Raw genomic sequence first — 26,848 nt, 5'->3', positions numbered from 1 at the left:
GCAGCTTTGGAAATAAACAGAGCTGACAAATTCCAACCAGTTCACCTAATTTTCTTTAAAAGTGTTTTCTGCCACCCTGTGGCAAGTGTGAAAACTATTTTGAACAACTATTCTTTATTTTTTTTTTCAGCCCCAAGTTTGTACTTTCTTAGACATGCTTTTATTTTCCCCCCTTTCCGTGTATATTTTCATAGCATGCAATTGAAACTGATCAGACATGAGCTGATCACTTTGATAGTTTAATGCAGGCACAACTAAGCCACAAGAAATCAATCAAGAGCCGCTAGGTATCTAAATTGCCTACCCTGGTAACTTAGGCTGCCTATTCTGTCTAAATTATTCATTTGCTTGGTCTTGTTTATCATCAAAGTGGGTAGTTCAGCTGGCTGGGCAGAGGTGCCCAGCAGGCAGCCTTCCGTGTTGCGACCTTTTGTCTCAGGCTTCACAGATCATGCACAAAAGCAAATACATGGTTCTTGAAATGAATATACACACTAATGCTTCACCTCACAAACTCACATCTTTCTTAGAGGGAGAACAGAAACAATATACCCCCTTTCTCACCTCACAATGCATATTTTAAATCATGTTCCTCAGCCTGGATGGCATCAGCATACAAAGGCTATTTTAAATCCTTGGTTTTTTATCAGGGTTGCAGTCCAGCCTCTTGTGGGTTACCACTCGTTTTAAGAAGCACTCTCCCTTTCTCTGCAGAATGTGACACACGGCCAGAACGGAGCACAACAGACCCTTTTTCAGCTGCAAAAAAATTCACCTGCATTCCCACCTGCAGAACCTAAACTCTTTCCATCTTGAATTCATTGATCCATTACTCAGTCTGGGCTTTGCACATACCCCATGTGGCCCCTGAGGATGCAGCTACAATTGCTTGTTCTCCACTCTGAATCTGGTGCTAAGGGAGGGAACATCTTGATTTCAAGCAGAACCAGGGCTAGATTCTAAAGCTTTGGAACTCTGGGTTGCCCTAAGGACCTTCTGCATTATAGAAAGGCAGGATATCCTAATAGAGCTGCTCTCTCAACATCTCCTCTGTCCTCCAGGTCCAGGGCTTGACTTGAGTAGAAGATGAATGGGCCTACCCCAGCCACTAATTCTTTAGCATGAATGCTGATCTTCGTGATACCAAGGAGCCCAACTTTTTCCACCCCATTTAAATTATGGTAAATTAAGCTTTCAGGATACCCAGAGGAAGCCATCTTACAGTGGAGTCAGGTCAATCTTGTTCAGCACTAGCCACAAACGGCTGGAAATTATGGGCATTGGATTCCGATGTATCTGAAAAGCATCAGGTTGTGGGAAGGCCGTTATCCAAAAGCTAAACCAACCTTCTAAAGGTTTATGCAACTGAAGATTGGGGGAGGGGGGTGCTTCCAAATTCTGCTGAATTTCCTGAAGGCAACCAGTTGCACCCTCTGGGAAACAGGGTGGGAGATTAGATGGATCCCTGGTATGATCCAACAGGGCTCTGCTTGATTCCTTATGAAGTGCTGTTTTTCTAATTGCGAAGGATTACATACAGTATATCCCCAGAAAGATTTTTTCAAACATGCATCCTTCCTTACAGCATGAAGTGGTACATCCCTGAAAAGCTGTGGCACCAAATTCCACTGAATTATGAACCTAGCTTCTCAGGCAAATTTTCTCTACCATTGTGCTCAAATCTTTAAAAGTCTGCAAAAAGTTTTATTTTCCTTCTTTAAATACATTAGGAATATATTCACCCTCCCAGCCGCACATACATGTGACTTTTAAGTCATGTAAAAATACAGGGTCCGCTCCATCTGTGAAATTATACAGTGGCACGCACCAAAGAAAGGGGGGGAAGGGAGAGAAAGAGAGAAAGAAAAAAAAAAATCAGAGAATGTCAGATTTGTTTAATTAAAAAAAGGCAGAGAAGACCAGTAAGTCATTTCACATTCTGCAGTGCAGGGATTTCCCGATGGACATGAGGTGACAGAAGATGTGCTCCATCTTCTCTGTCTGCAAAACACTGAGTTATTTCATATCAACAGTTCTAAGCAACCAAGCAAACAATAACCTCAAATCTCAAGAGAAAGGCCATTATGAAGAGACACACAGTAGCAGGGTGCCAAGTGAATTATACTTTGGAGATCAGTGTACAGCGTAAAACCAGTTTTCTCCAGAGGACCAGCCCCAAACAGTGGGTTAAAAAAATGAAACTGGTGAGGACTGCAGTGAAAACCCCGTGCTAATCTAATACTGGTAGTTTCTCTCAAACCGTGAACTGCAACTCAAGATTCAGCTATGCGAATGTGCACATTGAAACAAACTCTGGTCGTTAGCAAACCAGGTTCCGTATAGTAACCACGGTCACCAAGCCATTTTGAACGATGGTTTGCGTTACTGCATTGGTCCACATGCAGCGTGAAACCTTGATGAGTACTAGAAAGGAATAGGGAAAATTATTCCAGAAATGAGAAGGCTCCCAATTTGCAAAGGCTGATTTGCAAGGGACCAGCGTTACACCCACCCAGGACCAAAAAGGATCCATGGGAAGTGGATATACTAGCAACATCTGGCCTTTTTTCCTTCTTTTTGCTAGGAAGAATCCCAAGGCCCTCCATTTCATTTCATTTCATTTCACTTCAAAGAAAACAAAAACAGGTCTCGTGTGTCTCAACTCTTCCCTGGATATCTCTTGCTCCTCATCAATCTTCTGCTGAAGAGTATTCAAATTCCATTAGTGAAGCAGGTGGTGAAGCTGGTGGATTCAGACAAGTGGGTGAGGAAGGGACAGACAGTTATTGGCCCAACAGGGTCAAATCAGGACTTGCAGATCTGCCGTGTCTCCAAGAGAACTTGAAGTTCACCCCATGGAAAGATGTTTTGATCGCTGTTTTTTTGCCACCAGGGTGGGCAGAAAATGCCTCCTTGGGTAGGATCCTTCTTTGTCTAATACAATGTCTGCTCTGTAAGGGAAAGTAAAGGAGGAAAATCAGTTCGGAGTGTTTCCAGTCCAGTTGCTAAATACCATCCCAAGCATCAGGATTGTTTCCAGGATGCTTGAGTGAAGCTATAAATTCACAGTCAATCCATGTATTTATACCTACCTAGAAAGTCTCTTGCAAAATAGAACTCAAAATGCACACCAGGACCACTGCACCAAAATCAGGGTTATATTCACATAATATGGCGTAGCAGTGATGGTGCTAGACTGGGAGTGGGGAGACTTCATCTTCAGCCACAGAAGCTCCCTGGAGGACTATGAGCCAGCCTCTCTCTCTCTCTCTCTCTCTCAGCCTTAGGGGCAATGTGGGGTAGTGAATTTGCTGAAGTGGCACCAGAGAGACCCAGATTCTCAGCCACAAACAAAATGTCTGAGTGTGACGAAATGTCTAACAGAGCCTGAGAATGTGGTGGAGGAAGCCCATCCAAAAAGGAAGAATCAGGGACATTACCAAAAAGATGCCAGAATCTGTGGAATGGTGGTGGTGATGGTGAGAGACATGAGACAGGAGTCACTCCCACCTTAATTATGCTAGATATAAGTTCATCTGGAGAACTGCTTTCATAGGCCTTAAGACTTCCTTACAATAAAGTCTTCCAACAATAAAAGATTTTCCCAGAAATCCATGTGGTCCTGCCTTCCTGAAGTTGCCTTCTTCAAAGGGCTCAACAATGGGTGACGTTGGGCCAGTTCCTCTGCCTCAGCCCAACTTCCCTCATGGGGCAGTCGTTGTGGAGAAAAGTGGGCAGAGTGAGTGCTGCGTATGCCACCTTTGAGCTCCTGAATGAAAGGTGGGGTGTATATCAAATAAAAATAAATATGAAACAAACCCCAAATGGAAACCCAAATGGGAATGCAGATGTAATGCCCTTTCCCCAGGTTGAGATGCTGTGCCAACTATGAGATCTCCTAGCTTGAAAAAAGGTTCTCCACACTACAAAAACACCCAGGCTTGGCTACAATGCTTGGCATGACTACCACCCATCACCACAATGCTTGGCATGACTACCACCTGTGCAAGGGGCTACCTTTTTGACGTTTCAAAAACTTCACCCACTTCAAAACATAGCAGCAGCTATGCTTCAAGCAGTGGCTTTAACCAACAAGCTTTCTACCGCTTGGGACTCTGGCAGCTGAAAGGCCACCCTGGGACACACAAATCGGGTAATGTTTCCAAGCCTGGGGAGAGCAATCTGCCATTTCTCCCTCCTGCTGAAATTGACGGGAGGGTGGAGAGGTGCCAGGAGAGGAAAGCCTGGAGAATAAATTATTGTTTTTAGGGACTTTGAGCTGAACAAACTGCCGCAAACTTTCTTAAGAGATGGTTCTGGCACATGCAGCCCTCAATTTCTGTACCAAGTAAGTACACCTTTCAATTCTGCAATTCAAGTCTTTTAACCCACATACTGCTTTGTGATTTCCCTCCTTGCTGAAAGAAACAGCAAGTCTGAATCTTTTTTCCTTTCTTTCTTTCTCTGGTTCCTTCAAGTCAGTGTTGACTCCTGGCAACTGCCTGGACTAGTCCCTGAAGTCTTCTTGGCCAGGTTTTTCAGAAGGGGTTTGCCACGGCCTCCTTCCCAGGGCTGAGAGAGAGGGACAGGCCCAAGGTCACCCAGCCAGCTTCGTGCCCAAGGCAGGACTAGAACTCACGGTCTCCCAGTTTCTAGCCTGATGCCTTAACTACTGCACCAAACTGGCCCTCAAACAACTTATACTAAAAATTTTATTTTTAATTGCATAGGTCAATTGCGAAGAGGAGCAGCCTCAAATCCTTTGGACAACGCATATTGGAAAAACATTAAAATGCTAATACAGAATAGAGGGAGGGGGGAAGGACTTCTTGTTCTCATGTTAAGTCTATAAACCAGTGTTTCTCAACCTTGGCAACTTGAAGACATGCGGACTTCAACTCCCAGAATTCCCCAGCCAGCATAGCTGATCTAGAAGTTCCAGAGATCTTTTCCACTCTCCCGTTCTCTATACCAGGGTTTCTCAATCTTGCAAGCTGGCTGGGGAAATCTGGGAGTTGAAGTCCGCATGTCTTCAAGTTTCCAAGGCTGAGAAACACTGTTATAAAATAGCAACTGAAACAGCCTCTTTCCAGCTGGCCTTGTTTACTTTCTGTCCTATCTAAGCCAGGGACAGCAACCAAGAGGGTGGGAAACAAGGCCACGTAACATTTCAGCAGGCGATTAGGCGGCTCTTCTCCCAAACAAGCTGCCCAAAATCAGCTCTCGTATCTGAGATGCTTCCTCCTCCTTTCACAACTGGGGGAGTTTCCATGCGGAGAACCGTGGTACAATTCCCTCTCAAAAGAGAATCAGGTTGTCTGCTCTTGAAATAGCCTTTTAAGAGAGTTATATTTCTTTTCCTTAATTAGTGCCTTTGATAGTATGTTTTTATTATGCTTTCTCAAAGCAACTTCATTTATTAAGTTTTATGGTTCAGGGAAGCTTTTGTTTTGTTGTTCCTGTTATTGTTTGTACCAACACTTAGTAAAGCACAAACACAAACCAAACCAAAAGGAAAAACTGATGTGAAAGAGAACCAACAATTACAAAACTCTATCACCGAAGGTCCATTTTTCAGAATTTTTCTACCATCTCCTAGATAAATGACAACAGCAAAATTGTGCAAACTCCTTGGATACGTGTAGGAATTGATTCTCTCCAATCATAAATGCCGATATCCTGCCTTTGACCTCCCTGAATATGTAGCAATGAGCAGCTGAATTAAACTGGAGGCTTGGATAGATGTTCTACTGCTTCTACTTCCTTTAATCACCACAATCACATGCTCTAATAGGATGGGCACACTTTGGCTCACTTCCTGAAAAAATGCCATCTGATGGGACCCAGGAGGTGGGCCTTTTCTGTTGCACCACCTGCCCTCTAGACCAATTCCGCCCCCCCGCAAACACATGATGCATCTGGCCCTGGCCCTGTTGGCCTTCAGAAAGGCAGCAAAAACTTGGCTTTTCCTTTTTGTTGGGTTTGGAGGCTGGGTGATTGGACCTTTCCATCTAGAAAGGGGTGGGAATGTGAGTTCCTGGTTCCCTATGAATGGATTGGATCTTCCATGAAATTATCTATTTAATTTCAGGCTTGTGGAAGATTGTTTTTATATATGGTAACTCAGCGAGATTATTCTGTGTACAAAGATGGAAAGACTCTGAAATACCCACAACAGAGGAATGGTTGGTGAAGATGACATTACTTGCAGAAATGGCAAAATTGACATGTCTGATTAGGCAGAAGACAATAACTATATCCATCAATGATTGGAAACCCGTTATGCACTTTTGGCTGAAAATGGGGAAAAAATGAACTTGTGATTTGTGGGTTTGATGATTATGGAAAGAAGGGAGTATACATCATAACTTCCTTCTTTCCATATTTTATCCATTCTAATCATCAGTTTTAAAGAGAGAGGATAAAGTATAAATGCATTTACTGTAAAGAAGACCGGGAGCCGCTCCCTTACATCTTTCTTTTCTTTTTCTTCCTTTTCTATCTCTTCTCTTTCTTTTATCTATCCACCACTTTTTCTTTTCTTTTTTCTCCTAAGTTTGCATTGCTTTTATTTTGAAAAAAAAATCTTACAAAAATTAATTAGAAAGTGTCTATTTAGTTTGGACTTTTGATCTATCGTACACCACCCAGAGCCACAATGTCCAAGTTGGGTAGACAGACAGACGAGCAACCAAGCAAGCTCTGCTCTTTGGATGTTGCACAGCTTTTCCTTCAAGAACATGGAGACCAATGCACTGTCTAGGAAGAAGGCTGTCTGATTCCTGTTGTCCTTGAAGTGGGTCAAATAGTTTGTATGGGTAAAAGGTCTCTCATTAATCCCACATCTATGGGGAACAGGAACAGACCCCACATTCTTTCAGTGGTCGGTATCCAAGACTCAACACTTGGCAGGGGGTCAGTCCCACGTCTGAATAATCCCAGAATCGTGTTCCTAAAGCTGAAACTTACCGACAGTGCCTGCTGTTGGATGTAGTGTCGCTAGATGGGGTCAGTTCATTGGTTTGTGCAGACTTCCTGGTAATTCTGTTGATCAGCACCTTGACTTTACCCCAGTGGGAATGGTCATTCTGGAGGAGGGATATCACAGGGTAAGAGAGGATGTAGCCGCAAGGAAAGGGAAATGGAGGATGGGACACGATTCTTCCTTTAGTCGCAAGGACACATCTCAGAGCAGCCTCCCCCAACTTGGTGATCTCCAGATGGGCTGTGACTTGGAGCCCCGGAATTCCAAGCCTGTGAATTGGGAATTCTCAGACTTGCAGTCACAATCCCACCAGTAGAAAGAAAACCAACGCTACGCTTAACTACAAATCAAGCAGAAACAGAAGGCACTTCGCACAACACAGCACAGAAGACTCGTTTCCGACATTACCTCTCTGCATGCTGCTGTGGAACCTAGAGCTACTGTTCTCCAATCCTTGTTTGCAGTTTTCATAAAGCGAAGGAGTGGTGGGAACAAAGCTTATCAAAGAATACACGGCCTTCCTCTCTGTCTCAAAATGCTTAAACTCTCTGAAACCTACAGTATTTATATACGAACACCAATGCAAGTTTGCTGGATCAGTTCCAAGTTCCTTTCCATGGGTCATTCACAAGCCACAAACAACGTGTCTGAGCCTGTCCAGCCCAGGAGTAAACAACCTGACACTTGCATCTGTTTCAGACTACAATACTCACCATCTCTTCCCACCGATCATACTCACTAGAGCAGATGTAAGTTAGTCCAACATATGTGCACAGCACCATATTTGCATAGCCATGGCTTTGCCATTCTCTTGGCAGAGAAGCCAAACAGAAGTAGTTGAACAGCATAGATCAATGCATTGATTGTTCATAGTAAGCCAAAGTCCTCCCCAGGGAGTCCTCCCTTAATGGCCATTCATTTAGTGACGGTTCAGACTTACAACAGGGCTGAAAAAACCGACTTACAACTGGTGCTCATGCTTAGGACCGTTGCAGCATCCCCACAGTCACAATTTGGGTGCTTGGCAACTAGTTCACATTTATAACCGTCATAGTATCCCGGGGTCACGTGATCACCATTTTCGACCTTCCTGGCCAGCTTCTGGCAAGCAAAATCAAAATCACTTAACGACCATGGTGATTTGCTTAATGACCACTGCAAAGAAAGGTCATAAAATCAGGCCAGATTTGCTTCGCTTAGCAACCAAAATTCCAGTCCCAATTGTGGTCGTTAAGCGAGGACTACGTGTACTATATTATATAAGCCAATATCTACCTTTGAATGGCATCAGCAACATCTCTCTCCTGATTCAGTTCTAACTTACCTTCAGTCTTGATACTGATGGCAATACCAAATGACACACCCTCCCAACGGCCAGCTCACCTTAAGCTTCATGCCTGGTGGCAAAGTATGAGAGTTGCCATCTAGCTGATCCAGTAGGCTGGGCGAGCTGGCAGAGTGGGCTGTTGTCTTCCTAGAGCAATCGATCTTGTTCCCTGCAGAGATGAAAGACTTTGCTGGTGCAACAGAAATCCACTTTTTTAAGCACAATAGAAATCACCTTATTCACGATTCCGGCTATTTGTCAAGCTAGCCAATTCTGGAAAAAATTAACAGAGCCCACTTGATGTGGCTTCTACGTGACACTCAAACCCATAAATTCATATTTAATAATGGAAGATCAACAAAATGGATGTTTTGGGACTCCCACCACACTGGTTAGAAATACTGAGAAATCTGTAAGCTACAAGGGTACATTGGTAGTTGGAAAGTGGAAAGTTGCAGAAGGATTTAAACTTCAGAGGAAAAAAACAAGAATTGCACAAAGTACTATACATCACAAGTAGTCATCTGAAAAAAACCAGCTATAACTATGAAACCATCCAGTTTGACCAGTATAATATACCTTCTGTAAATTGCTATTTTATGAAAGAAAGCATTTTTTTTAAGAAATGGAAAATTCCCCAACGAACCCTGACAATTTCCCACCTTGCTAGAACAGGGACAGGAACTTCACTTGTTGTTTCACTTCAGTTCCTATCAGCCGTAGGCACTAAACCAAGGGCTAGGAGCAATGGAGGATATAGCTGAACAACAGCAAAATTCACCTAATGCTCTGTCTCTGCAATAGGGATGAAGATCAAAAATTCCACTGCCTGCCTTAGAGACCCAGTTGAGTTATTTGTGCATGGAACAATTCACACAGGCCCAGGGAATTTTATCTTCAATTGAGGATTCTGAGCCAGGCTGAAACCAGCTCCATAACTTTATTCAGCACTGTTGGAGAGTTGAACAGATTCATTTCAAAATCAGCTGTGCCACTGTTCAAACCACTGTAAAGTTAAAGGCTGTTTTGAATACACTGTAAATCCATTTCGCCATTTATGGGAACTCCTGCTTCACCCCTTCCTACTGGCTCCTGAACCACAGGTCCTCCAAGTGGCCTAGCTAGCTTGATGGTTTTGCAGTGCCCCCTCCGAAGCCCAGATACAACAGCAGGAATGACACTGACAAGAATGTTATTCAACATCAATAAGCTGGTGGGCAAACTGTCAAACTGTTTCAGGATCTCCGCCCCCCCCCCCTGCAACTTCTCTGGAATGGGTGAAGGAAAGGAGATTATTGACATTGCAAAACCTGTGTAACTCAGGATAGGACAATGATTGTTGCTCCTTATTTTTAGTACTTCAAAGGGAGCAGATGTGAAGGTAATCATGGATCACCTTTTAATAGCTTCTGAGGATTTGAGGAGAGAAAATGATGATGTAATAGTGCCCAGAGATGGTACCAAGAATTGGAGGCTATAGTTAGCACAGACTGACCACTGGCTACTCACCCAGATTAGGAGTTTGTCTCCGCAATATGCGTGTGTCCGAAGCAGAGTTGGTCCGGAAGAGGTGAGGGTGCCAGGAGTCCAGAAAACTGGGATTTACTTCTTCTTTTTCAATCTCCATGGCTGCTGGATCACCAGGCTGGGGATCCCTATGAGGCAGCTTAGAGTCCTCTGGAATGTCTTCAGAAAAGCCCTCCTGCCAAGCAAAAGAGGACTTGGAGAACAACCATACCAGCAATAACATTCGGGGGTTAACTTTTGGACTGAATAAGTGGGTGAAACATTTAGCTCCGAATCCGAATTTCATTCAAATGACTCTGCAACCAATGACTGAATTGCAAAGGGTAGTTGCATAATGCAGCAGAAGCATCAGAACGGGATTCAAATCTATGCTTGGCCCTGAAACTCACTGGTCGACCTTGAACAAAGCACTCTGTCTCACCTTCACCTACCAAATGCAAAGGGCCAATAGCAGGTAGAGGACAACTGGGAGAGAAAGGGTGCTACTTACTAGCACCTCGCAATCCCCCCACGCTCTTTTCTGTCTCTCCAACCCAGACCAACTTGTACAAAGACAATTCACTCGCCATAGCTCTTTCTTACATTCTCCAGTTCCTGGCCCCGGATCCGGCACTCCAGTACTTGACGCTGATGGTGCAGCTGCATGTTGGCTCTCTGCAGCTGGGCAATTTTCTCCAGCATCTGGCAGATGTGCTCCAGGTAACGCAGACCCTGTCCTGGCATGGGGAGGGATGATGGCTGCTGCGCCTAGAGAACGAACATCACACAGAATCGTAGAGTTGGAAGGGGCCACAAATAACATTTAGTCCAACTCTCTGCAACATGCAGGGAAACCAGTTAAACTATCCAACATCTTCAATACCTCCAGGGATGGAAAACCCACAATCTTAGCTGGTAGTCTATTCCCCTGTTGGACAGATCCTACCATTAGAAAGATTATATTTAAACCTTACATTTAAGTCTAGGTAGCTGCAACTTATACCAGTTATTACTATTATACCTGTTTTTATTTCCGGTCCTAATTCCTGTGCCCAGGGAAAATAGTTCCAGTCTACCTTTTCTGGAGTTTCCCTTTCTGTACTTGAACGTGGCTATCATGTCTCCCCTAAGCTGTCTTCTCTCCAGACTGAACATCCCAAGTTCCTTCAGCCTATCACAGGGCATCAGGAATATGTGCTAATGTTCCACACACCCCCCATACATACACACACATGGAGTAAACAAGACACCTGGATGGGCAGTTCAGCCTCTGCAAACGTCTACTGAACTTAGCTGGATTCACCACCGCACTAAGACATGGTTTGCTGAAGAAGCCCTTAATGGCCTGGTTTGCACAATGCTAACCAACATGGCAACATAGAAATGGAGGATAAGCTCTGAATAAAGTAACCAAACAGAAGAGATAGATTCCCATGGAAAAAAAAAACAAGGATCGAAATATTCTGGCCCAAAGCTGTTTAGGGCACTGGAGTTTAGCAGCAGTGTCTGAATAGCAAATTTAAACCCAATGCTTTACAAGTACATACTTGCTCCAGAATCGAGAGCCTCTACTTCCTAGATTTAAAAATCGAAAGCAAATATTGTAGCCTTTACTACACATTTGTGGGGTTTCATCAGCAAGCATATAACTAAAGTGGCCAGAATTGCGCAAGAAATCTGAAGGTATATTTCCTTGCCACCCCAAGTACATGTTTTGCTCATCACTAGTTAGTCATCTTTTTATCCTGCCACACCCCCATCAGTCCAAAACACAATGAGAGAGAGAAAGAGGAGGAAATGCAGTGGTACATGCAGTTGAAATAAAATGACGTAATCCAACAGCTATGTAGAACAGCCGCACACATTCCAACACGGCACTTGCATTCCTCCAATGTAATTTTGGGCCAGACTGGCATTCAACTCCCCACGCTTAATACCTTGTGTCCTTCATTATCCCTCCAGAACTTTCCCCACTGCCAAATATCAGGTAACTCCTGGATCACTGAGTTGTATATTGCCACTTGCAAACACTTTGGTTTGGACAGGAACTATTGACTATCAATAGTAAACTCTTCCTGTTCCAGGCAGCTGAGAATAACCAAGGCAGAGTAGCAGACTTTGAGGACTGCAGGCAAAGATGAGCATGTTTGCCTCAGGTGACACCTAAGAACAGTGTTTCCTGACCTCAGCAACTTTAAGATATGTGGACTTCAACTCCCAGAATTCCCCAGCCAGCATGCTGGCTGGGGAATTCTGGGAGTTGAAGTCCACATATCTTAAAGTTGCTGAGGTCGGGAAACACTGCCTTAGAAAGAAGATTCCCACCAACAGAGGCACAGCTCAGCCTTCCCCAACTTTCTGTCCTCCAGTTGCTTTGGACTTCAAGTTCCAGAACCTTTAGCCAGCACAGTCAACCTCTGGCTGAGCTTCCTGGGAGAAGACGACGCACCATTCCAGAAGGCATTTCAGGGCTTTTCAGTATATTCATGGCATCCAAGTATGACAGCAAACGTCAAATCTCCATGACTGCAAAGGGCTGGTGTTGAACCACAACACCCTGTACATAGGACACCTCTCCCCATAAACACCTTGAGGCTGCTTCAGGTGTCCTTGGTATAGAAATTCACATCCTTCTGCAGGCAGAGGACCTGCATGTTAGTGATATTCCTCTTCTCAAATTGCTAGATACCCTTTCAAGAGTGCCCAGAAAACAAATAAACTAAAAAAACACACCATTCTCGATTATACTCCACCCAGGCATTTCAAGTCACCATTTTTAAGCGCTCCATTAAATTTCAAGTGTCCTCCCTTAAACTCTGAATCTGTGCTTTGCAGTCTTTTATTTCTGAGGCTGTTGTAGATGTCTTGCATTTGCCACTGTTTGTTGTTGTTGTTGTTGTTGTTGTTATAATAGTGTTCTGGAAACTTTATCACTGGGTTTCCCCTGCTACAATCTCTGTCACTGATTTTTTAGGCCTTACCCCCTTGTTTTCACTGCTGTTCTTATTTTAACGGCAAAAGCAAACAGCCTTCATCTTGCAAACGTATTGCCGTAGATTTGCGTTCCTGAGTTTCAAGTAACAGAACTCCCACCAAATATATATATATACATATATAGGTAAACAGAAATATCCCCTACAAGACCAAGTGGTTTTGTAACACTCCATCTGGTTCTACCTTACAAGAACGTTGCTAAGGAGGCTAAGAGGTGATGACCTGTCTACCACCATCCAATCTGTTTCATAGCCAGTTTGGTCCAGTGGTTAAGGTGCTGGGCTAGAAACCAGGAGACTGAGAGTTCTAGTTCCCCCTTAGGCATGAAAGCTGGCTGGGTGACCTTGGGCCAGTCACCCTCTCTCAGCCCAAGAGCCAATCAGGGTTGCCGTTGTGGGGAAAATAGGAGCAGGAAAGAGCAATTGGTATGTTTGCCACCTCGAGTTATTTATAAAAATAATAAAGGCGGGATAGAAAATAAATAAATAAAAATAAATCGCCAAATTCAAATTACTACCCCACTGTGGCTGGCAGACTGCCCAAGGCAGAGGTCCCATATCTAAACTGCCAAAATCCAGATGACCTCTAGGGAGCAGTTTAAAAAAAAAAAAAAAGTATATAGAAATGGATTCTTTGCTGCCCTCTTATGACCCTTCCACATTTCTGCAGCCCATAGCATATGGCAGGCCTGGAGACTCTTGAGGAAATCAAGCCTTGACCTCAAGACTTGGCAGTTCATTCACAATCTTAGGCAGCAATGTTATGCACATTTCTTTTAGGAAGAAACTATGCTAATTTAATTAGGCTTATGCTGCAACTCAAAATTATGGGTGTGGCCTTTTAGCTGGCACAGTGCAGCAGTAGCAATATGAGGTTTTCATAGGCTTTCCAGGATGCCGTGCTAAGAACCTGCCATCAGTGGCATGTTAAAAAAGGTTAAAAAAGAAAGATATCCGCACACCTAACAGAATGAGTTTTGTTAGTACGATGTCTGTCAGTTTGTGAGTATGATGTCTGACTCCAACATCGCAGATAATAAATTATGGTTTATAAATCAGTGTTGTGTGTAAAGCAGGGGATTGTGTTTGCTTAGCACACTGTGACAAAAGCAAGTCGCAATTTACCTTCCGTGTTGTCTCTGGGGACTTTAAGCTCCATTGAATGCCAGTGACTAGGTACGCTAATAGCTACCTCACTAAGCAGAGCACAGATGAGTCAAGCCCTGGGCTCCAGAGAAAGGCCAGCTCCTCCCTGCCAAAAACTAGGTCAGCAGAGAGAAAGAGGCTCTACCTGCAGGGATTATGAAAGGCAACAAGACATGGGGACATTCCAGCAAGAGGCAATTATGCGAGGCACCGTCATAGGGTGGAATGAAGAGCATCTCCCATGCGAAACTAACCCACCTAGCTGGTAGGAGGAGCCTTTAAGCCACGGCGGGAGGACATTGCTAACTTCCCCACAGTCAGGATCCCCAGCACCCTGATCATGCCCATCACCAGGAGCGCACCTGCAAAGCCCCTCCATTTTTAGTCCCTCTGCAAGCAGCTGCCTCTGCTCCACCAGGGCAATGTCAAAGGACTCCTTTGGTCAACGTGCCCCAACTGGCCAAACAGCAGCTGGACCTTTCCAACACTCACCTCTTCTTCTATTGGCTGCTCCTTGGGGGTGCTGCAGCCCAAGACAGCTTGTCTACGTCCTCCAGAAGCAGCATCCAGAGAGCCATCAACGCTCACTGGCCGGTGTGGGTAGCAGGACTTCAACCCCTCCAAATCTACCAAGCTCCGAGGTCTCTGGGTCAGCAGCCTGGGCGAACGGACAGGCAAGCGGTGCTTCTGGGACCGCTGGACCACCTGGGCTAGCTTCTTGCTGACCGAGAGATTCCGTCGGTAGGCACGATCCTGAGCGGGCACCGGTTCCTCTGGCCTGTCTTCCTTTGGGCCACCCTCCTGAGGGGCTGGACAAGAATCATCTTCTCCTGACAGCGGGAAGCCATCTAGGCAGTCCAAAGAAAAGCTCTTCTCGGATCCTATCGGGGTCGAAGGGGAGTGATCGTTGCTGGCCATCTCCACACCAGAGTCCTCCGATTCGGATTTCAGGAGCCGTCCGCTCATGGGCACGAAGCCCAGCTGGTGGGGAGCAGCTTCGGTTGGGGACCCAGCCTCAGCCCATCGATCAGCCCCTTTGCCCATTTTGTCCTCCAGATCCAGGCTGAGTGGAGACTGGGGCTCAGGGGGCTGCAGCTTGTGGTACATGCTGACTGAGGTTAACACCACGCAGCTCTCCGCTGGTCTCCAGGCACTACCTGCAATTGAGAATGGAGCCTGCTGAATAGAAGCCACTCCCATTCCACCAAGAATGAACTGAAACTATGTAAATAGTGGCTGGCCAGGTATTAGCTCCGCCCCAGCCCTTCCCCATGCTAATGCTCCCCAAGAGCTTCAGATCAGCAGCTGAAGAAACTGGATTGCAACATTTGCATTCCAAGAATATTCCTCACAAGTACATGACTCAGGCAGCATCCAGGACTGGCCACCAGGAGAGTGAAGGCAGCATGGCGAGGCTCCTGAGAAGCCATCTCTGGGCTTGTCCAAAAATATAATTGCACCAGATCCCTAGAATGCAAGGGACGACCACATTAGCACTCCTCCTTCCACACTACCATTGCTTTCAAACAAGGATGAAGGAAAAAAGGCAGAGAACAAGGAGAAAACTTTTTCTTTCTTTCTTTCTTTCTTTCTTTCTGACTTTTCATGCATTTCCCTAAGGAAACCACAGTGTGGTAGTGTGGCTTTCTAGGTATTGTGTGAGCTCTGCCAATGGTGGTTTCTTAAATAAGCCAATTGATGAAACCAGGGTTTAAGTTCTACGTGCATCTCAAATCTTTCTTCTACTCCTTTTTTTCTCTCTTCTCCTACCTCTGCTGAATGGGTTACGGGGCAGGAAGAGCCTTCTTCATCCAAGCTCTGAATAGACTGCCTACAGGCTGTCTTCTAAATTAGGAATAGAAATTAAAGGCTGTAGGTTGCTCAGCCCTTTGTTTAAAAGATAGATATGATGGTTATAAGAAGAGGGGTCTTGTGCAAACTTCCCAGTTACAACAATCCCAGTGAAGCAGTGAGATTCCTCCCACAGACACACTCTCAATTCAAGGCAACCCCCCTTCCCCACCCCAAATATTTCAGTCTACTGATATAATCTTTTTAACCTCCTTGGAAGTCCAGTATTGCTGTTCACCTGCAGACACTATCATTCAAAGCATTTTCAGCCATACTGTTGGGGTCCAAAGGAGGCCTTGAAACAAACCCAGTTAGAAATACCCTACAAGCTTTTAGAGCAGTGTTTTTCAACCTCAGCAACTTTAAGCTGTCTGGACTTCAACTCCCAGAATTCCCCAGCCACCAAGCTTAAAGTTGCTGAGGTTGAGAAATGTTGTTTTAGAGAGTGCAAAGCCACCCCCCCCCCCGGAACAGCATTCCTATTTGAATACCTGCAGGAATATATTAGTATTCCCCAGATTGGTATCCCTCCCATTGTGTTGAGACTGTAACTCCCAGAATTGCAAGTCAAAGGTTGGGAGATAAAATCCCAGTATCTTTGGTGAGTGCTTTTTTGCCAAAGGCTGGGCAATAGTAGGGCCTCTCACCTAACTCCCCCATGAACTGCAAGAAGCATAAGTGGGTTCTGAGTCCAACGGTGTCCAGGCCTTCCCCCCTTATACACTGACTTTCACCAAAGTGGATTCCATCTGCCCATTCCAGCTACAGGCAAATTACATTAACTGCATTACAAGTACAGGTACTTACAAGTACTCTCTCCCCCACACATCTATATATCTATCTATCTATCTATCCACAGGTAGTCCTCAACTTACGACCACCCGTTTAGTGATGGTTCAAAGTTATGACGGTGCTGGAAAAAGTGACTTGCGACCGGTCCTCACACGACCGTTGCAGCTTCCCCACGGTCATGTGATCAATATTCAGGCACTTGGCAACCAGCTCGCACTTGCAACGGTTGCAGTGTCCTGGGGTCACATGATCACCATTTGCAACCTTCCCAGCTGGCTTCGAACAAGCAAAATCAATGGGGGAAGCTGGATTCGCTTAACAACCACATGATTCGCTTAACGATCATGGCGATTTGTTTAAGGACTGTTACAAAAATAGCATAAAATTGGGTGCAGTCATGTGATGCCTCGCTTAACAACCGCATCGCTTAGCAAGTGAAGTTCTAGTCCCAATTGTGGTCGTAAATCAAGGTCTGCCTGGTAGGGTATTTCTCAGCTAGTTTCGAAAAGCAGATGCTTCTTTCATCCATACACACAATTTTATCCTCCAAGGACTTCTTACTGTTTTGGTTTACAGCACTGTGGAATCTTTCTCACTAATTGGGAAAGATACACTGTTAGAGGCAATTCGGTACTTATTTACCTAAGAATAACACCATCAGTGAACTTTTATCAGAAAACAGAAGACCTAAATACAATCAATCAATGGAATTTCCTTTTGGAGCACCGTTATTCAGGAACCTCTGGGGGTATCTCAAATGTATCCTATGCCTTTGTCAATGGTATGGAGTATCTTCTCCATTTATCTTATTTATCTATTTCATAAACATGCATTCCTGTGTGCTAATTGCTAAACTAATATGTAACTCATTCCATGCCCTTGATGTGGCAAAGTTTCATAAAACAGGAATGTATCTTCTCAACTTCCAAAATTGTTTTTGTTTTGGTTGGTGGTAGGTTTTTTTTTTAACAGCCACTCTATATCTTTATGTTACAGAATGACATAAATTCAAAAACCAGAATTAGGAACACACAGAATAAAAGGAGAAAATACCAAGCAAGGGTATAGTGTTCGATTCTGTAATACCAATCAGAATTATAGAATTGTTTTCTAATTACGACACCAACCAATCAACCGTCCTGGTCTAGAGGACATTTGGTCAGTTGTTATCCAGGCTCTTTCAAATGTTCTGAATGTTCCGGTGCCACTCCCTTAAGGTTTGCAGAAAAGAACTGGTGGATACCTGATCTGTGAGATGTGGAACACAAGAAAGAAGGGTTGCAAAGTGGATGTGAGTAAATCTGAATGCTGAAATTCTTCAAAGGCAGGGCAGTAGAAGGCTGACATTCAGCATGTTAAGGAACAGACTGATTCAAGCAAGTGTTTAGCAGAAGGATTTCTTTTCCATATGAGATCGTACTCCTTCCATACATAAATTCACTCCTGGATTCCTAGCATCATTCACCTCTTGTGGGTTTCTTAATTTTAAATTAGAGGCATGGAAATGACTACTGTAGACCCTTTTAAAAAAGATCCTTGAATAACTAGAGCCATCCTCTAAACCAGTGTTTCTCAACCTCAGCAACTTTAAGATGTGTGAACTTCAACTCCCAGAATTCCCCAGCCAGCACACTGGGAGTTGGAGTCCACACATCTTAAAGTTGCCAAAGCTGAGAAACACTGCTCTAAACTACCCTAGGTCACCTAAGGATCCACCTTCTACCTATCCTGCTTTAGAATTATTTCACTCCTTTTCTACTCAGCTCTATTTTGGACACTTTTTTGTCTGTTTCTTTTGTTTTTGAATGCTTTAGCTCTGACAGTCCAGATCTGGGGAGTCATTTATGTCTATGGTAGAAGACATGAATGACAAAATCCATCCGATTACAGCACAGTCTGTTCTACAAATCTTATCTAAATGATCCTCAAAGCAACTTGGACATTTCCCAGGCATGACAGACAAAATAAGGATGGAACCTCATAGAAAGGTGACAAGCTTCTCTACTCTAGAAACATCTTTAGCCTGGGTCTAAAATATGTGCCCTAATTCATTCCCACCAAACTTACCTCTTTAATGTGAATTTGCCCAAATTTGAAATAATTTTTTAAATAAATCGTGATCTCCCAGGGAACCCCTAGTGACCTCTTGCGGAGCCCTAGGGTGCCACGGAACCCTGCTTGAGAATCCCTGACCTAGTCCAAAACCTATAAAAGGATTTTATCTATTACAGAACAAACTTCAATCATTTTTTTAAAAAAAAGAGAGAGAGAACCCACCCCTACTTCTAGTCAGCCTGATCTATCCAGCAGAAACCTCTGAAATCCTTCCTTTTGTAATTTTGACCCCATGCTGCTTTCTAGAGAGCGATCTGCTCCTCCAGCCATGCAACAGCTCTTCAAATATTTGAAGATGTCAACAGCTGTGTAACATCTCAGCAATGAACACTCCTGGATTGCATCACTTCTGATCTGTTTTTCTGAAAAATAAATAAATAAGGCATCCAGCATTCCTTCCCACCTCAACAGAAAAGTACACCAAGAGCGACTGAGCGTGTAAAGCGGTGTTTCTCAACCTTGACAACTTGAAGATGTGTGGACTTCAGCTCCCAGAATTCCCCAGCCAGCAAGGCTGGCTGGGGAATTCTGGGAACTGAAGTCCACACATCTTCAAGTTGCCATGGTTGAGAAACGCTGGTGCAGAGGTTACACTCTTGCCTAGCCAAACGCATCAGCCTCATGCCCACAGAGAGAATGAATGCACAGTGCTCAACCCACACATCATTCCAAACTATCACTTGTGGGGGAGGAAAACAAGACTTTTATTTGTGCTCAATCTTGGCCGTTTAAAGAGCCGCATTCCTTCATTAAATGAAAGGTTATTTCTTTCTCTGTTTAACCATCTCTGCTTCTTGAGAAAACAAGGGCAGCCAGTCTCCATCTAATGCCCTCCAGATGTGTGGAACATCAATCCCAACATCCCTTAGCACAGGGTTTCTCAACCAGGGTTCCGTGGCTCCCTAAGATTCCACGAGAGGTCACTAGGGGTTCCCTGGGAGATCACAATTTATTCCAAAAATTATTTCAAATTCAGGCAACTTCACATTAAAGAAGTAACTTGCATTCTTTATTTTCAGTTTAAGAACACTTTAATGCATATATTCAGGCCTACCCATGAAACAAATATAATAATGTTGTAACTTCTGCCCTATATCTGAGCCTGACTGTGCAGGGGTTCCCTGAGGCCTGAAAAATATTTCAAGGGTTCCTCCAGGGTCAGAAGGTTGAGAAAGGCTGCCTTAGCAAATCTATAGGGCAAGTTGGCATAAGCCATCCTATCCATCTTCAAGACAAGCAGCATCGCACTATCTAGACTTTCAAAAGCCTACCTATTTCAAATGACTTTTAAGCTATGGGCCATTTTGTTGAAGGTTTATTACTGTTGTTCTAGAAATGCTATTTATATCAACTAAATGCTGCTTGCAAAATGAGACAGCCTGTGATTGCTCATCAACACACCCACCACCACTTGTAATATTTTTTAATGTGCTGTTCTCTGTAACTCTGGTCTGTGACTGTAACAAAAATGCTATTCTACCAACTCAATCATATTTAAATAGGTGTGATTTTGTTTTAAAGCCAAAAGTTGTACTGTAGCTTATTTTTATGCTTGGCTTATGTTCAACATCTTGGGGAGAGTTTGCCCAGATAAGCAGCTTAAAAACCTTTAAAACACATCAGTAAATAATATAAAAAGCCACTGGCATCCAGCCATTATTTCACCATCTTTTTCTTGGCATCCAGACACAGGCTATCTAGCCCTCCTCTCAACTTCACCAGCTGGGCCGTTCCACTGAAGTTTAGAAAATTGCACCATTCACAGAGTTTCAGGCATCGCATGGCTATTTATTGCAGGAAAATATCTGCCATCGCTTTGCAATTTGGAACCAGTGAAACCAGTACCGATCCATCAGATGTTGTCTATCCTTTGGGCCGGCTTGAACAGCCCTCCCGCCCAAAGTCAGCCAAATACTTAAAGGGGGAAGAGAGGAAACAGAAACCCCACAGAAAGCAGAGATGGATGCTTTGATCCTCTCTCAGCTGGGCTGCTGCCAGAGATGGCGAAGTCTCTCCAGACAGCAGAGTTACAGCTGCGGTCTTCCCACCACCCCACAACTATATGAAAACCAACCCTGGCAAAGTTGTGAAATCCTTGGCAGGCTGCAGTTCTGCACACTCTTACCCAGGAGTAAGTGACCCTAACTTAAAGAAGACTTACTTCCAAGGGCACCTGGGATGGCTCAACTACTTCTACCAACTTTGAGAAACTGGGCTCAGCCTTCTCTTTTAAAGCATTGTTTTATTATTTATTTTTAATCATACTTTCCAGTTCGAAAACATGCAAATGTGAGTAGATTAATTGGTACCGCTTCGGCGGGAAGGTAACGGCGTTCCGAGTCGTCATGCTGGCCACATGACCCGGAAGTGTCTATGACAACGCCGGCTCCAAGGCTTAGAAACGGAGATGAGCACCGCCCCCTAGAGTCGGATTCAACTGGACTTTACGTCAAGGGAAACCTTTACCTTTACCTTACCTTCCCCATCAAACTGTGCCATGGCACAATAATAAAGGTGTTGGAGAAGAAAGGGGAGATGAAGGTTCTAATCCAGTGTTTCTCAACCTTGGCGGCTTTGAGATGGGCGGACTTCAACTCCCAGAATTCCCCAGCCAGCAAGGGAATTCTGAGAGTTGAAGTCCGCCCATCTCAAAGCCGCCAAGGTTGAGAAACGCTGTTCTAATCCCTCCTCAGCCGCGCTGGCTTTTCTCTCTTAGCCTAACCTACATTGCAGGGTTGTTATGGGGAAAACAGGAGGAGGAAGCACCACCTATACTGCCTTGAGCAACTAAATGAAAGACAGGGTATAAACCTAACCAATAACAAAGCAACCACCACCCCAGGCACTGGCTTGGCTACCAGAACACACTACACCATAATGTGGTTTGCTTGTTTTGGCCTAGCATGTTGTGTGGTCTAGCTAATGGCAGTTTACTTAATAAACCATAGTTTATTGAATAAGCCTGCCTTACCACAATGTGTGAAATCTACCAATGTGACCCTTAGATCAGGGGCTTGCAAACTCCACTCATATGCAATTGGGGGTGCTGTCAAAACTCACTCTGGATTTTACTCCTCACTTTCTTGTGCAAGCCTGCAGCGGGCAGTTGTGTTTCTACAAAGTGTGAGAACTGTTAAATATGGTATATTCATTTCTTGCCTTGCTGAACCCCCATGGAATCATTACTTGGTTTACACAAATGGATTCACCATTTTCAGGTTACTGCTCTAGTGCTAGGTTTGTGTTTAGTTTTGATCCATTCAGTTGTGTCCAATTCTCAGAGGCTGCCTGGACAAGTCCCTGCAGTTTTCTTGACAAGATTTCAGAAGGGGTTTGCCATTGCCCCCTTCCTAGGGCTGAGATAAAGTGACTGGCCAAAGGTCACCCAGCTGGCTTTGTGCCTAAGATGGGACTAGAACTCACGGTCTCCCAGTTTCTAGTGTGGTACCTTAACCACTACACCAGACTGGCTCTATAGTGCCAGATAGACACTCCATTTTGCCTTGTCTCATCTTGAAGACAGGTAATCAACAAATGCCACTTCATTGCATTCACACATTCAAAGCATGTCAGTGAAGAGCAATTCTCTGCAGCCTAAAACTGCAGCTTTACCCTGAGTCAAAAAGGGCTGCTAGGGTTCAACACAGGGCTCTGGAAAACATCTAGATCATGCTTCTTTACCCTGGGCTTGTTGGACAGCAACTCACAGCACTTCAAGCCAATATGTCATTGCTAGCAATGCAGGCTGCGGCACACAACAGGAGGGTTCTGGGCTGGGAAAAAACATTTATGTATAGGTGGTCCTCAGTTAACAACCGTAATAGAGACAGGGAACTCCATCGCTAAGCAACATGGTCATAAAGCGAAAAATCACATGACTGTGCCCACTTATGACAGCAGTTCCAGAAGGCACGGTTGTGGTCCTTAAGCAAATCCCGTGCAGTCATTAAGTGCAACATCACGTGACCATAACTTGTGACTTCCTGCTGGCTTCCTCATTGACTTTGCTTGTCGGAAGCTGGCAGTCACAAATGGTGATCCCCGTGACCACAGGGATGCTATGACGGCCGCAACTTCAAGGAGCGGCCATAAGCCTCCTTACTCAGTGCCGTCGTAACTTCAAACAGCTGCTGAACTAGTGGTTGCTAAGCAAGGACTATCTGTACAATGAAAATATGGCTGTGGTCAAGCTGTTGTGTCTTGTTCAGTGCACTGCAGAATGAGAAGGTATTTTGGTTATTGGTAAGAACCCTATGGTAATCATGTTCCGGGCGTATCCCATCCCACTTGCATCTATGTCTTGTGTGGATAAGCAGATACACCACGGGGAAAAAAAAGATCCCCAATTCTCTGCAAGCAGAAAGCTAACCTAGCAAAGAAATGCCCTTTTTCCATAGGAACTTTTTTTCCCCCTTGCCGTCAGACGTACAGGAAAGGCCCACGTGCTTCCTGAGCAGATGCAACACCACCACAGGCAGTGCTGCAAAGGGCTGAGCCCCCCAGAGCAGAACAAACATTCCCAGGAACAGTTAAGCCCTTGCATTAATACAAGAAACAGCCATGTTCAAGCTCACATAAATAAATACGTCAGACTATTTTTCGGTTTTGTCAAATTCCAGAATTCTAGTGAACTGGAAATGAAAATGAAGAGGACCACCACCTTTCTTGATGGCTGCGCCTCATCCAAATGAACGAGGACCTGCTTCTGTGAAACATGCAACTTTTCCAAATATTTTAATATTAGGGACACACCTTCCTCAAAATTCACATTACGTGTCTGTAATCCCCTCCGAAAACATGAAACGACTCCCAAGTCTGGGTCTGTATGGTGCCAAAAGAACTTGGCTACTAGACATGCTGCAAGGGTGGCATCCCATGTCAAGAGAGCACTAAGGCCCACCAGAGGACAATAAGAGCAAAAACTCTTGGCGGTGCACAGGATGCTGGAATATCAAAGAATACCATATTCCATTTTTGCACAACAGACCTAGATAAATTAAATACCACCTTCCCTGGGGAGGCAGTTCCCAACACCCAGTTATGATCAACCAATTAGTTTCCATTTGGGAAGAGCTATTTTTGGCAACCAGCACAAAGTTAACAGTCCAAGTTCTGTCTTTGCTACCGAGTGACGTATGGCAGGGACTTCTGGGGTCATCCAGCCAACACCGTTCTGATATGCCAGTAATGAATTCAGATTTTGCATTGTCCCAGTGATGGCCGGGTAAGTAAAATAAGCAAATGATATGCAATTCAGAATTGCGACTTCTTGTAAGATGACTAGTTTAAACACAAGCTATCAGTGTAATGTGTAGTTCAGCTGACGGAGTCTTCATCTTTAAGAGTCCTATGTCTCGGAGTAAATGGATTTTCCAAAGCTGGGAGCTCATCTGTGAATGGGGTGGGAAGACCACCTCAATACATTTCTCTAGGCCTGTTTCTCCAACTTTACTCAAATTAGTTACCTTGGTATCCAATCTATGGTATAATAGAGGGAGGAGATGAGGAGGGATGACAAACTTTTTCCAAAGCATGTACATTCACCCTTCTGTTAGCAACTCAGTGCAGTGGTAACAATGCTTTCAAGTTTTATTAGTATGTGTGATAAGTTAGCATAAAGGAAGTCAGAGAATGAGGAAAATAATTAAGCAAAAAACCTGGAAGCTTCTTCGTAAACTCCTACATCAAGAACTTTACCCTACTATACCGGTTTTCAACTAGAAATACCAACCCAAGCATCTTGCTAAAGCCCAGAGTCTTTATAAGCTGAACTTGAGAAGTTCAAGGGAGTTGACCTTCAAGGAACTGCAACTTTGTCACCAAACATAACGATGAGATTGATTAGCAAAGAGAAAAGCAAGATATAAATTTAAGTGATAGGAGAGGACATAGCTATGGAAGGGGTCCCCAGAATAAGCTCCTGCATATTAAAACTATCTTCTAAAATTCACAAACTGTTCAGGGTGGCACTTCAAGGGTTATCCTATTTAGTATTCACAACCCTGCAAGATAGGATCGGTGGAAGGACAGTGGCTTTCGCACAGTCCCCATCAGCTTCCCAGCAGAACTTGGGAGTTGGAACCAGATCTTCCCAGACGTCCTGATGGCACTTAGAAGACCACCAGTCCCATGGCTGGAGATCCAAACAGAGAGTAAGGTTCTTTTCATAACTTTGGTCTCCAGGTGATTGGCTGTGGCTTAATCTTCCACACCATTTCTCTTCCAAAGAACTGGAGAATTATTTTGAAAACAGTGCTTGTTTCCATGCAAGATGATGAAACTGAAATGTTTGGATTCCCAACTAAAACAAAACAACTGCAGTTTTCCAGATGACATGAGCAGATCCGGCAGTAAAGGTATGCTACAGGTCCCGTCTGCCAGAGTGCTACAGGAGACAGGCCTTTTCTGCCATGGTGCCTGCCTCATGGAACATCATCCCCACCCCCTCCCCCAGAAGTGAGGCTGGTTCCATCCCTGATTTTCCAGAAGTCCCTCAAAACTTGGCTATGCCATTAGGCTGGGGGCCCCAAGGGACCAGCGAGTTAGTGAGGTGGTTCCACTGTGCTTAATGCCTGCTTCTCTCTGCCTTTTCATCCCAATTTTTAATTCTTTGGATTTATTGTTTGTGATATTGTTTTATAGTTTTTATTGGCCACCCAGAGTCGTGGTTTTGTGAGATGGGCAGCCATATATATGTGAATAAATAAATAAAATATCCCCTGGACATGTCCTTTGATGTTATAAGCATAAAACAAATGCACTCTTTTAGTTCTCTTATATAATTGTACCTATCTATCAACACTGCTCACACACTAAAGCATCTTTGCAGTATTTTATTCCCCTCCATGTGATCCTGGAGGGGATGTGCTGGGGGAGGGGGAACATTTGATTTCTGCATCATATAAGACAAGACATAAGTGTGTGGATCAGGGCAGTTAAAAGGAATACAAAACATCTGTTTGAGGTACAGGAAAAGAACCGACCAGATTTTACAGTGTTTGATTTGATCCAAAGGTAATCCTTTGCACGTTCATTCCTGAAGTTAATCTACGAAGAGCTCAGCAAAGCTCACTCCCAGCAGAACAATCCTGACTGATGTTTTAAACTAGGCTGTGTTTTTAATACTGCTAGCCTCTTTGACTAATCAAACCTGGGGCGAAAGGTATTTTAAAGAATCATTTTGAATGTTGCATCATCCAACAGTCCAGGTGACCCAATCTGGTTTTCTCCACCACCCTCCCAAGCTATAATCTGCTGATTGAACATGGCAACAATTGCAGCCCATGTCTCCAGAAGCCGCACATTCGTGCGGAGTTGCCCTAGCCATCCGACGCGTGTCCCCCACCCGCTTCTTCCACCTGTCTGCACGTAACGCCCTTCCCACGTAGTATAACCCAATGTGGCAAACCAGGGGCTTATCGCGCCCTCCGGGGAGGCAGCGCTTTACCTCCCAGGGAGTCGACGATCTGAAGCGCCTCGCCGAGCGCGGACGCCCGGGTCCGGCGGCCAGGCTCAGCGGCGCTCGCGAAGCTGTCCGGCTCCCGGCGGGGACGCGCGACCCGGCAGTCCCGCGGGCAGAGCTTCGGAGCGGGCAAAGCCCTAGCTCCGGAGGGAGCCCGAAACTCACCACCACTCCAGAGAGGCGCCACCGAGAAGACTCGCCGCTTCCGAAGCATCTCAGGAGCCGAGCGCTGCGCCGCGGGCGCTTCCCTCTCCCCGCCTGCCCGCTCGCCTGCCTCTGCCGCGCGCACCGCAGCGCCGCGCCGGGCGATTTATACAGGGAGGGGCCGCGATGACGCTGGGAGGGAGGCTCCCAGGGCCCGCGAGGAGCCCCCCCCCCGAAGCCGGGGCGGGGAGTGGGCTGGCGGGGGAGCCGCCAAGGGGTCTTGAGAAGGGCGCCTCCGCGTGCAGAGAAAGGCCCCGCGGGTTGCAGACTCAGCTTTTCCTGAGAAGCCCGGAATTCCCGCAGCGGTGCGGAAGGAGAGGCCCCTTCCCGCCGCTGCTTTTCCTGGCCTTGAACTTTTTTCCTGTGTCGGGAAAGATACGTCGCTACGCGTTAGTTAGGTCGGTCTCCATTGCAATGAGGAGCCGCCGCCGCCGCGAGCAAAGAAAAGTTTGCTGCGCACCTCGCGT

General features: G+C 45.0%; 1 protein-coding gene across 2 annotated transcripts; it reads right to left on the bottom strand.

Annotated features, from left to right (window-relative positions):
• Positions 1-1,683: 1,683 nt before the first annotated feature.
• On the bottom strand, positions 1,684-26,450 carry C9H8orf58 (chromosome 9 C8orf58 homolog). 2 transcript variants are annotated; one of them, XM_063311005.1, is made up of 7 exons: positions 26,343-26,450; positions 14,450-15,114; positions 10,422-10,586; positions 9,822-10,014; positions 8,369-8,481; positions 6,970-7,088; positions 1,684-2,951 (listed from the first exon to the last, which is right to left on the bottom strand). In XM_063311005.1, exons 1-7 carry the CDS (start codon positions 26,389-26,391, stop codon positions 2,849-2,851), a joined length of 1,407 nt encoding a protein of 468 aa, XP_063167075.1. In that variant the 5' UTR covers positions 26,392-26,450; the 3' UTR covers positions 1,684-2,848. The 2 variants fall into 2 exon arrangements, with proteins under 2 accessions (XP_063167075.1, XP_063167076.1); XM_063311006.1 differs by lacking the exon at positions 26,343-26,450 and adding an exon at positions 16,018-16,519.
• Positions 26,451-26,848: the final 398 nt, after the last annotated feature.

Source organism: Candoia aspera, chromosome 9 (genome assembly GCF_035149785.1).
Source record: "Candoia aspera isolate rCanAsp1 chromosome 9, rCanAsp1.hap2, whole genome shotgun sequence".
In the NCBI taxonomy this organism is placed as follows: domain Eukaryota; kingdom Metazoa; phylum Chordata; class Lepidosauria; order Squamata; family Boidae; genus Candoia; species Candoia aspera.
The sequence above is the reverse complement of the archived record's forward strand: the minus strand, read 5'-3'. Positions and strand labels throughout refer to the sequence as shown.